The 12,000-nt window shown below is 43.3% G+C and overlaps 1 protein-coding gene across 1 annotated transcript in view; it reads left to right on the forward strand.

Moving 5' to 3' along the window:
- The window catches only part of ttyh2 (tweety family member 2), a 119,033-nt gene that overhangs the window by 71,665 nt on the left and 35,368 nt on the right, over positions 1-12,000 (forward strand). The window contains exon 5 of the mRNA XM_084002124.1: positions 1,035-1,130. Within this exon, the coding sequence (XP_083858250.1) occupies positions 1,035-1,130 (96 nt within the window). The remainder of the gene's footprint in view (positions 1-1,034; positions 1,131-12,000) is intronic.

The following is a 12,000-nucleotide window of genomic DNA, read 5'->3' on the forward strand; positions in this document are numbered from 1 at the left end:
CACCGGACAGGATGAAACCCTGCCGCATCGACACACCTCAGATGGCATCTCTCGAGGTGGAAATAAGTGGGAGTCTCTGGTGGATGTATGAAGAGGATGCAGTGTTGGAGGCGGGATGCTGTTTAGAAAGTTGACACATGAAGCAAAAAAAGTTTGACTTATGACTGTAAAATTCCAGCGATCTTCCACATCCAAGGGCCCACAAGCTTTTTTCACTTTTTTTTTACACTACAATTGTACAACTCTGAGCACCTGAGGATACAAATAAGCTACTCACACAAACTATCTGCTGAATTTCAGCCTTCCCCAAAGTCTATGGGAAAAACTCACGGGCATTTTTGTACTTTCACACTGAAAGATTACCACAAAAATTCTTATGAAATTTTGGGTCCTTGATTTCAGACAAATGTAGACAGAATAAGGTTTTCTCATTTCTAGCAGGTGACTGATTTTGTCGACTCAAACTATTGCGTTTGATCAGCCATAGCAAGCTAGCTAATTAAGCCAACGTGAGTTCCATTCATTGGTTGAAACGCCATCTTTGGCAGAACTTTTATATATCCCCAGCTGACTCCTTTTTAAAAGTAGAACCATATCGAAGGTTTCTTACATATGCCCCTTGACTAATTGTAGTAGTTTACAATATCGTGCAAAAAGACTGAGGCCAAAGCTACATCTCCTAAGCAAAAAAGTAATCATCCCATGTAGCCATGATTCACGTTAAAAACATATTTTGCAAGATAAAGAGCGGGAGAGAGCTGCTAGCGTTGATAGTAGTAGTTCATGCATGTGTTGGTCCGGAAACAGGGCTTTTTGCAATGTAGGCTAGTTAGCAGGGCATGCTAACGAGCCAATAAACACACTGTTAAATTGATTTCTTTAACTTCCCAACTTCTATTTCTGGTTGCTTCGGTGGTCAATTAGATAGAATACAATGGTTCTGTTACCGATAGGAGGCCAAACCGACATGTTCCTTTAACAAAAGCCCTTCTTACTTTTTTATTTTTATTTTCTGTCTCTGTGCGTCTCTGCAGGTGGCTCGCCTACCTGCTGCTCCTCATCCTGGACCTGATCATCTGCCTGCTGGCCTGTCTGGGGCTGGCGAAGCAGTCTCGCTGGCTCCTCACCACGTGAGTCTGATACACCCTGCAAAACTGAGCTATTTACAGGAGGCCAGAGGGGTATTCCATCAAACTCGCTAAGCGCATAGCTGGGCTAATTTCGATAAGCCTCGCTACCTTTAGCAAGAGTTGCGTTCCTTCAACGTGACTTGAGACACTCTCCGCTAAGTAACCATGGAAATTTATCCGACCAAACTAGCCTGCTCCGGGGCAGGCTAACCATCAGGCTTACTTGAGCGGGGTTTCAGAGAAGTTTGTTTGTCGGAAACAACTGTACCAGCAGAAGGTTCGGCCAAGCCTAGTCCTCGTGATTTCGTCACGTGGAAGACCAAAAATGACCAAAATTACATATATGAAGTACAAACAGACTATATTTTCATCAAGTGTCTACATGCTTGCAATTAAAAAAATATGAATAAATCGTTTATTTCCTGAACACCTACTGGCCATATTATTATCTAAATACATATGTATTTCGCATTTGTTCATACCCCAGTTGGGTGAGTGGTGATATATATATTGTGTCGATAGCTTTTTGCTTGCATAATTGTCTTTCGATCAGAGAATTAGATCAACATTTTACTTTAACTATGATAAATATGTCATACAATTTCCCCAGAACCCAAATATAACTTGAAAAAACATGATAGGCATAAAGATGTTATTATTAATAGCATGTTATAGATCCCAATGACAAAGGCATTGCTGCATGCAATTGTCAGCCACATAAATTCCTTTCAGGTGAGTTCATTAATAGGTTCATTGAATGTGTTCATTGAATTGTTGAGATAAATGTGTTGGTCAATGTAGATGCATTAACTAGGCCTATCTAAAAAAAAAAAAAAGAGAGAGAGAGAGAGAGTTCCGGCTAAAGAAAGAAATTTCACAAACTTCCATAGTCAGGAATTGAACCCTGGCCGAACGTGTGCAAGGCCGGCACGTTACCTATACACTATCCTCATGTTCAGAAAACCCTTGTCAGTATTATATTAGAAAATGTAACTCTTGACGGTACTTACGCATTTAATCGCTCGGCAATTCTTGCCCAAGCAGCCTCGCGATTTTTATTTATCACTACAGTATTCCCTATGATGGGTTTGTACTTCTCGTACAGGTCCATGAATAATTTTTGCTCTGCGGGTGAAAAAAAGTTAGCTTGTGTTTTTTCGGCCATTTTCTCGATGATTCGACATTCACGGTTTTGGGCTAGCTTTATATCCCGTGATCGCACGTAACACAATAACGTTAACCTGGCTTAAATTAGTTTTAACAAGGCGCGGCTGAAATGCGTTAATGGAATGGGTTTAGTCGCAAGTGGAAGTTGGCGTTAGTTATAACCAGGCTTAACCAGGTAAGCGCCGCCTTAATTAGCGAGTTTGGTGGAATACTCCTCAGGGCTATTCCTATGTTTACATACAGAAGAGGCAATCTGTTTTATGTTTTAAAAGGCAGAGATTGAAGAGGCAGGGGGGTCGGAAGACTAAGTAAATCATAACTAACTGGGAGACAACATGGAATTTAATTTCAGTCACATTTGTGCTGCAGCAGCTGCTGCAGATTCCATTTGTCCAGATGTTGCTTTGAGGAAATGAGTGTGCAAACTGTGTAATGCTGCATTACATTATTCCTTGTGCATTTGTTCTCGCTAAATCCATTTAACCTCCCTGGCAGAAAGGTCACTTACTCTACTTCATGTACGTAACAAAAACAAACTGCATCTAAGCGGCTAAAAGCTTGAAACTGAGTTCTGACCATCAACCTAACAATTAAACAGCCTCTCGTCCACATCCTTATATCCAGACGGCTCATTTAAATATAATCCACGCCACACTGGATGTGAGTCTTTTATACAGAACAGGAGCAACAGATACATGTGAACAAATGATGAGATTAATGGGAATGAGTTGGTGCAGACAGACATGCAGAGGTTGCTTCGTTGTCAGCAATGCAGCAAAAGTATCAGATCACGTCCTTGTGCAAACGCCGCCAACTGTTGTTGTATTTCACCACTTGCCTTTCAGCGCTTTGCTGGCGGTGGGCTGAACTGGCCCGTGGTTTTGCCGTGTAGATAGCTTTGCTCTACAAATTGGATTTGAGAGCTGCAGGAGAGATGGAATGTCGCTCAGCAAAGTCCAGACTCTTCTCTGTTCTGGCGCCTCAGTGGTGGAATGAACTCCCGACCAATGTCAGGACAGCAGAGTCATTTGCCATCTTCCGAAAAAGGCTCAAGACTCACCTGTTCAGACTTCACCTCGACTCTACATAGCATGACCCACTAACACCCTCCCTCGACACCCCCCTCCCCCCCCCCCCCCCCCCCCCCGCAAAAAAAAAAAAAAAAGCTTACCTATAGCACTCAGATCGTAGCACTGTTGCTCTTGAAGTACTACTTTACTCGGATGAGGACCTAACACTTGTTCTATTTTTAGCTCTTACTGCATCGGCAATGATACGTCGTGGTTTCTTTGTTTCCTTCTTTTGACAAATGTACTTATTGTAAGTCGCTTTGGACAAAAGCGTCTGCTAAATGACCTAAATGTAAATGTAAATGTAAATGGGAGCAAAGCCATTTCATGGTATCAGCATGCAAGAATGTTATTCCAGTTTAACACTTAACCTGCTTTAAGTGGCTTCAGACATGAATGATAATCAATAACAGCATGCACACCATTCATTTTTAAGTTTTGTATTTTTAGGCCTTTTTTATGATAAATATTTGATTGATTTGACCTTTTTTGATCAAGATCAACAAAAGCACATGGAGAACACGGGAGTATTCAAACATAACCAAACATTAGAAGAGAAAACATATGATAGTTGTTATTAACATGTCACTTACACTTTCCTCTAGATAGGAAACATTCATATGATGACAGAATTATGACACTCCCACATGTCTTAGTAGACACTGAAAGGCATTATAACAAACGGTGGCACACAAACCCTGTACTGTATGTGTGGTATTTATATTCACATGTGGCGCCTCTGCTTTCATTTAATCTCCAAACTATCTATAGTTTAACTGTATCTCCTCTGGAATGTGATTTCCTATTGTAGGAAGATAAGGGTTAATGCCTAATGCTACCTACGTAAACTGTGTATGTAAGGAAATTATGAAATTAAAATATGTATATCAATGTATATTAATCTACAATTTCAATACCTGCTCTCGTAAAAGGGGCACCATCTGTTGGTCAGACAGAACTTTATAGAATTCACGTTAATGACTCTAATGACCACTTATTCTTAAATTAAATCATTAATCAATATCATTTAATAAATCAGTCTCATTTCCTTAGATCATAAGTTCTTGAAATAGGGATCTTTGTATTCTGCACAAAAGAAATATCCACGGACAACGACTTTATGCTTTTAGGGGAATTTATTGATTAACTAGGGATTAAACAAAAGTGAATAAAACAATAACAGATGTAATAAACAAAACACCAATACAACGCCAGAAATATAACTGGAAATGTGATTAACAGCTCATCTAGCACGTTTGGCGATAAAGGCGAGTGGGTTCTTCCTAAGAATTTGGACTCCTTAGTAAGAGGAAAAAGTGAATAATGGGATAAATTACCTCACAGATATTAGATATTATGCGGATTCGGTCTTACTTTGGGACGCTTCTTCTCGGCTTACTGAAACTCCAAGCGGTCGCTGTTCCTGTCGGTGACGTAGACCCGGAGGGATCTTCCTTGCCGTGGACCGAGGGAACCGTTAGCGCCGATCTGCGGTAGTTTCGTAGCGGGCGTCCGTCTTTGCCGTAATCCGTCTTAGTTAAACAGTTGTGTTCTCCTTGAATTCGGTCTGGGTGGCTTAGGTATAAGCGTTAGTCAATATGCCAAATCTTGCGGCCGCTGGTTGAACTAGCATTGATCAAAAAGGCTTGCGGAAAAAGAAAAGCTAAAAATGCAAAATTGAAGAATCTGACGTCGAACGAACTATTCTAATAAAAGGAGTAAAAATTGAAGAGGGTACAAAGAGAGAAGAGAGAGGCGAAGGCCGGGTGGCCAGCGCCTGGGGGGGGGGGGGGGGGGGGGCAAGAAGCGCCTGGACGCAAGAAGCTCCTGGAGGGAAGAACGCTCAACTGGTGTCTCTAACACGCAGCTTTTATGCTGACCGAGGGGGCGTGTCCAAGAGGGACCCGTTCAAGTTACAGTCCGAAATCTTTGTGATTTAAACTGTTAAACAAAACGAAATGCAATCCTATGACTACAACGTTTGAACACCATCTCGCCGTTATGGTCAAAGTTGGCACATGGCATATAGTTCTCACACAGAATGATAGGTCAAACAAATGAAACATGAACTGTAAACATTTCTCTGTACAAATCATTTTAGGTAGAGTTGAATGGAACTTTGATCAAACACATACAATGCAAACCTATCAAGCTAGCCCAAACAAGTTTGGTAACTTAGTAAGCATTTTGTCCCTGGGTGATGCGGGCAGATTAATGAGCACATTTTTCATTTTCGTCTGACTGCATGAGTGCAGTAGTTTAGTCCATTACAATGACATTGTTCATTTTTAGCAATTTTGATAACTTCTCTGTTCTTCGTCGTAGAATAACGGGACGTTCGCCAGTATGCTTATAATTCCTCAATGATTATTATGGATGGTTTTAAACTAATATTGAACACGTATCTCATCCTTTTCTTGGATTGGTCAAAATGTGAACATGTTTTCCTGCAGAGTTCATGTGACCTCTCTCTGCATGCCAGCAGACCAGGTCATTAGTTTATGACTCCCAAGAGGGGAGGAAGGGGTCTTCACCATGCCTTGGGAGCAAATGGTGAGGAAGAGATATGGTGTTATCCTTTATACTTCAATCGAGGCTCTCTGTCAAACAAAGGTGTTAATCAGTTTCCAGATGTGTTTAGGTGCCTCAAAGTCTGGTGACTCTGAAGGTCTGGTCCTCCTTGTTCGGGGGTGCGTGGAGATCTTGTAGATGCTCTGATTTAAGGGTAAATACTCTAACCGAGCCATAAAGAGGACTCACACTTCCTCCAAGTGGTCTGAAGGAGAATGTTTACTCATCTGCTACGAGGGGACCTTAGTCTGTATATCTTTTAAAGGTGAATAGTTCATCTTTCGTTCGTTGAGAAGTCACATCCGAGAATCGTGGGGCTGTAGCCCCTACATATCCCCCACTCGATCCGATGTTGCCTTGTCGTAGGGAACCTCGGATCGTCCAGGTAGATTCGAGGGATGAATCAGAGGGATTAGTTGTTCAGGTGGCATACAACAGTTTAATGACCAGAGTTGATATTTCTATCAGGGTAAAACTTAACATATAACTATCCTATGGGTGCATCTATAACAGGCTTCTTTAAGCCAATGTAGCATGCACATCTTAGGCTAGTCTGGGCCATGGGTTTCTTACCTATGGCTGCGCTGTCTGCTATGATCCAACTTCTTGCAGCATGTCTAACATAACTGAGGTTAACGTTGTGTGTGAGCATAGTCAATGAACGCGATAGAAAGGTGAGACTTTACCGCACGCAGTGTCTTATGTAGAGTCATGCCATGGGCTTTTTACCATGAGGACGTTTTTTGTTATAGGTCCTATGGTTTGAGTTTGTTGTTACTGTTGCTCTGTTACTTCCACGTCATTCTGCTTGTGTGTTAGAGAACTTCTGCAGTTGCTGCAACAAGTAGATTGTATTTTGAGATTCAGTATCACCCCCACTTGTAGGTGGATGATTATCTCGAGTGGCAAGTATGGAGAGATGACAACTAGAGGGTAAAACAATTGGTGATAGACCGGAGCATTAGGCACATAGTATTTTGCTACTACGGATGTTACTCGGTAAAGACAATTTGTTGGTTGTTTAGCAATTGAAATTTTGTTTCCCCCACTTTTAACTGCTGCCACAAGTGTCTAGACGTTTAGGTCCCTGTTAAATCCTATAGGATTTTTGTTGAACTTGGTCTGGTTCTGATGAACCGATTTGACCACTGGCTCTTTTTGACCTTTCTTTTGGTTTTGTTAAACGACTGGCGAGAGCTTTTCTGTCATCATGTTTGGATTTTCCCCAGTGTGGAAGAAATTTGCACGCAAAACATTTTTGTACCTGGTTTTCTGCTCTAAATTCTTTTTTGTGTGGCCTTGGAGCCACCAACTTGATTGCCTGACATGTCGTTTTAAATTTTTTCTGTATGGTACGCAGGGAGTCATGGGCATGCAGTGGCATCACCCCCCCTGTGGCTATGCGGTACCACGATCGTCGGGGAAGTGAGTGCTGCAGAGACACGCACCGAGAGGCCCTTGACGACCTGCAGTGATGTACGAGCGTTTGTACAAGTGTTGCACGCCAGGAATGGACTTAATGTCCTCGCAGGAGATGGGAGGAGCATTGGCATCTGACAAGTGCAGTATCATCTTACTGATTGCTGGGTCGTGAGCTTGGAGTGAGACCAAAGCTGCGTTTCAATAACAGTTTGAGTCGCCCTCGCTCACTTGCCCTAAGCACTTGCCCTCGGGGGAATCCCCGCCGCCATCTTAAGGGCTGTTCCATTTCCCTAAACAGCTGAAGTGAACTCCGTGAGATCGACCCTTGAGGGCTGAGTGATCAAGTGAACAACGATGGCCACTTCAGAGCTGTATATCACCCACAATGCATTGCAGTGGTGCACGAAAAATATGTCCATGCGGTGGCGATAATGAACCTCAAACACCATTGTCTGCTGTCTATTCACCACCAAGGAAGAAGAAGAAAGAAGAAAGTAGAAAATGAATTAAATTTAATTCATTTTCTTAAATTGTGCAATTAGACTGTCTGTTGCAGAGTTATGGCAGAGCCCAACGTTTACAAGTGTAAGTATATAAGCAGCCGTATTGCCATCAAGCGTAGAATACGTCTTCGTCTCAATGAAATGAGTCTCCGCATATTTTGTGTAATTTGGAATAGCAGTATAGCGCTACTCCAACAACGTGTGGTTGATCCATGATTGTCTGGGCTGTTAGTGAACGAGGGCAGGTGTGTTCCATTTACCTCTTTCACTCCCCCTCCGCCCACTTTCCCTCCGCCCTCCAAGTGGCCTCCGTGTGACGTCATAGCAAGGGCTGAGGGCAAGTGAGCGAGGGCGACTCAAACTGTTTTTGAAACGCAGCCCAAGTCTGAGTCAGATAAGGTGGGGCGGTCGCGAGAAGCGCGTATGTGGTCGTAGCCACCGGAGGCAAGGCTGTGGCTTGCTCCACTTTTGATGCAACATTTTGTGTAGGTCCAATTGTTTGATTGGACACTACTTCTGAGGAACCCCCACTTGTGTCTTGTTGTGCCACTGATTCACTCTCTTTAGTGATTCTTGGCAGGTCAACTTGGACTGACGGTGGTCTGAATTCCGTCTCAAGAGCGTAGCATTGAGCGGCATTTTGTTGCAGAACACCGATGGGTAGAGGTTGGCGGACCTGTGTCCAGATATTTAGGTTGTTGAGATCAATCAGTGGTTCGAATCGATTGATCAGATCTTTGCCAATCAGGAGAGGAATGGCGTTGAGGGGCGATATGTAGACAGGGTGGAGGAAAGTCATCTGTCCAATAGTTAGTTGGATCACAGCCCTGTTTTTCACCATTATATTGTCCAGACCGTACGGTTGGATCTCAATGGAGCACTTCTGCGACTTCAAGTCTCTGTTTGAACGGTGCGCTATGGACCGTAACTTGTTGAACAGCGTTGGAGACATCAGGGTGATATCTGCAGCAGTGTCAAGGAGGGCTTCGTGTACCAGTTCGTTTTCAAGGGTTGCGGATAAGTAAACTTTTCGCGCGCTACCCTTTTCGGTCAGGTTGCACAAAAGTTGGAGATGTGGCTCACCCTTGTTTTGGCGTGAGTGTTCAGGTAGATGGGACCGAGAGGCGGTCCCAGTCTCCACTGAGGTAACTGATCTGGTTACAGTTTTCTTTTCTTTTTCTTTAAACAGGCTTTGGACCATACGCCTGATGTATTTGAGGTCTTTTGGGTTGAGACCTGGTGGTTTATATTTACCTTTAGAGCTGTGGTTGTTCGCTTGGTTAGCTCGTTTGGTATTATCTCCCTTTGAGTCATCGTTGGATGAATCCTGCTTAAGGGACTGTTTATTACGAGGGTGAGTGTCTCGAATGTTACATCGATCACTTCCTCTGTTGTTCCAAGGCTGAGGGTTCTCCTGGCGGTTTGTTAAAAACCTACCTGAGAGTGAGAATGGAACACGGTCTCTCGGTTTGAACTCGAGATTCGTTGGTCCTCTACCAGACCCTGGTGGTGGTTGAGGTAAAGACTGGTTTCTCGTTTGGGCGGGTTGTTGCTTTTTTCGGAGGGGAGTTTTGTGGGACTGGGTTTTTGAAACTCCTAATTCTGAGGTCTTGGCATCGAGGCTAAAGACCGTGTTAGGTTCCACAAATTTGTTTGTGGTCTGTTTTTGTTTTGCAAAACCCTTTAGAGTGAGTCCTCTAAGTTGTCGACTCGTTAAGGTGTCTGGGCATGCCGCGACACCAAGATGATAGCTGGTAGTGGGATGGAGGTTCTGGACGAAGAGTGACTTGAAAGTGTGCTCTTCTTCCATCCCTGGTTCATTCGTAGAACCAAAGTAGGCCAGCCGAAGACGGTGGTAATACTGCTGGGGAGATTCTTGTCTTCCCTGCCGGACTGTCATGGCGGCAATCAAACCAGTCTGTGACTCGTAGTCAGAGAATTCCTCCACCATGGCTTGGCATAGCAGCTTATAATCTGCTTTGGTGTGGTCAGGCTGACGACTAAGGAAGCTGCTGACTTCTCGATTAGAAGTTACCATGATCAGGTAAATCTTATCGTCGACTGTGGCATTTGGAAACTTCCGCAGATGGAAATCAATATCTTTTAAATATTGGCGGGAGTGAGGATCGCCACGAAGAGTTGGTTCAAAGCGGTTTATGTGGCGTGCCATCTTATCCAGGTCCCTGTCTGAGGGACCCTGCGTGGGAAGGGTGCCTGAATTCGGTTCGAACCGCTGAATAGGGACCCGGCTCACCTTTTCAGGGGGGGTCTGGATGTCCCGATAGTGGGAGCCATGTTCAACTGGGAACATTGGAGAGGGATCCGAGGAAAAGTTTCCTCGAGTTGGTCTCGGAAGTGAAGCATCTCTTTCTGCTTCATGACGGGAATCATCAAGGAGGAGTTTGAGCCTACGATTCTGCTTGTCAGAGTCCTGTAGCTCTTTCTTAGCATCCGCAAGTTCTTCCTCATTGACTTTCTGTTGACGATATACCTCATCAACTGCATCTTTGGCAACAATCAGTTGTTGTTGCAGATCTCGGATCTCTTTCTGATCCGCTAGTTCCCACTTAACGTAGTCTTTGATTTGAGTTTTCAGCTCAAATATTTCTTCGTTAGCTCTCTTGAGGCGATGTTCTGTCTCGTACAGTTCATCGTTCGGTTTCTCGACTTTTTCTCTCGAGTTAATACCTTTGACTAGCATGGAGGGATGTGCCTAGTCTGTAAATCTCAGCTTTTAGCTCAGCTCTTCTTTCCTCATCACTGTCCTCCTGTGAGGTACCAGATCGGATATTCAGGGGATCTCCGATGTTTGACTTTTAGCTTAGCCGTTAAGTGTAGGTAGTTCGGTAATTGAGTTTTCTTTCGGGTGCGTTTGGATGGGATAACACAGTATGTTAAATTCAGAGAATCTAATGTAAGTTTGTTTCGTAAATTTGTGCTATTTGGGATGAAGTGAATTAATTATTTTTGGTTCAATTAATTCAACTTAATTAATTGAAGATGAATTGTTCCGTTAAGCGGAGAAATTATCTTCAATGTTAGTGATTGTCAAATTACTAATTTATTTCTAGTTATCCAACAATGACTGTCAGGTGTTGATCACCTAAGGATGCTCTGTTGTACCTGAATGAGAGCGAGGTAAACAGGGAGTGAGAACAAATTTGAAAAAAATGTTTTATTGTTATGAATTACAATTTGGATCAAAGCACAAAGTCTTGATCTATCTGGTTGAGTGTGGGTTGAATAAATCTTAAATTCGAATTAAGATTTAATAATCTTTTTAGTTAAATCAGGATCAATGTGGATTACTCCACTTACAGTCCACTTTTGATTTACCTCACATCCGATTTCAATCTTGCAAACTAAACTCAATTACTAAAACATGCAGTAGAGGGAGCTCTACTTTTATTCGAATGTAGTTACAAGAAAAGCCTTTAGGGCGCTCTTGTGTTCTAGTTTAGTTGCTTAAGCAACCAGCAGAGGGAGCTAATTTTATTTTGACTGCAGTTGCGAGGGCAACCGGCAGGGGAGCTGTTTTCTCCTTTGACCGCAGTCGAAGAAGAGTTGGGGCAGGAAGTGACGTATTTTGTGGCCCTGGGCCGTTTCACGTTACAGATTAGCACCAACACACAGCAGATTAGCACAGCGGCTAGAAAGTTAGCTCGGCGGCTAATGATACAAGTTAGCTCGGCGGCTAACGGCAGAAGTATTCAGAAGCACAGTTACACGCTTTATCGTTATTAACGGGTTCATTTTTAAAGGTATCAACAGCTGACGGGACGCGCTCTGAGGTCGTTGCCTCGGCGACCGGTTGTTTTGCTTCCGCCGTGAGGATGGCTGTCTCTGTCAGCTTAGCTAGGCTGCTCAAGGGATGGGAAGTTTTCTGAATTAACCTAAAAACCCTGGAGACTCGCAGCGGAGTTTAGTTAAGACAGGACACAGTAAAGTTCTCGGAACGTCGCGATAACTTTAGCGTGCCAAATGGCCTTGTTACAAATAAACGTGCAGTGATGTTACGAGGGGACCTTAGTCTGTATATCTTTTAAAGGTGAATAGTTCATCTTTCGTTTGTTGAGAAGTCACATCCGAGAATCGTGGGGCTTTAGCCCCTACACTATTTAAATGTCTTCCCCTCAT

The sequence above is a fragment of the Eutrigla gurnardus genome (genome assembly GCF_963514095.1).
Source record: "Eutrigla gurnardus genome assembly, chromosome: 22".
In the NCBI taxonomy this organism is placed as follows: Eukaryota; Metazoa; Chordata; class Actinopteri; order Perciformes; family Triglidae; genus Eutrigla; species Eutrigla gurnardus.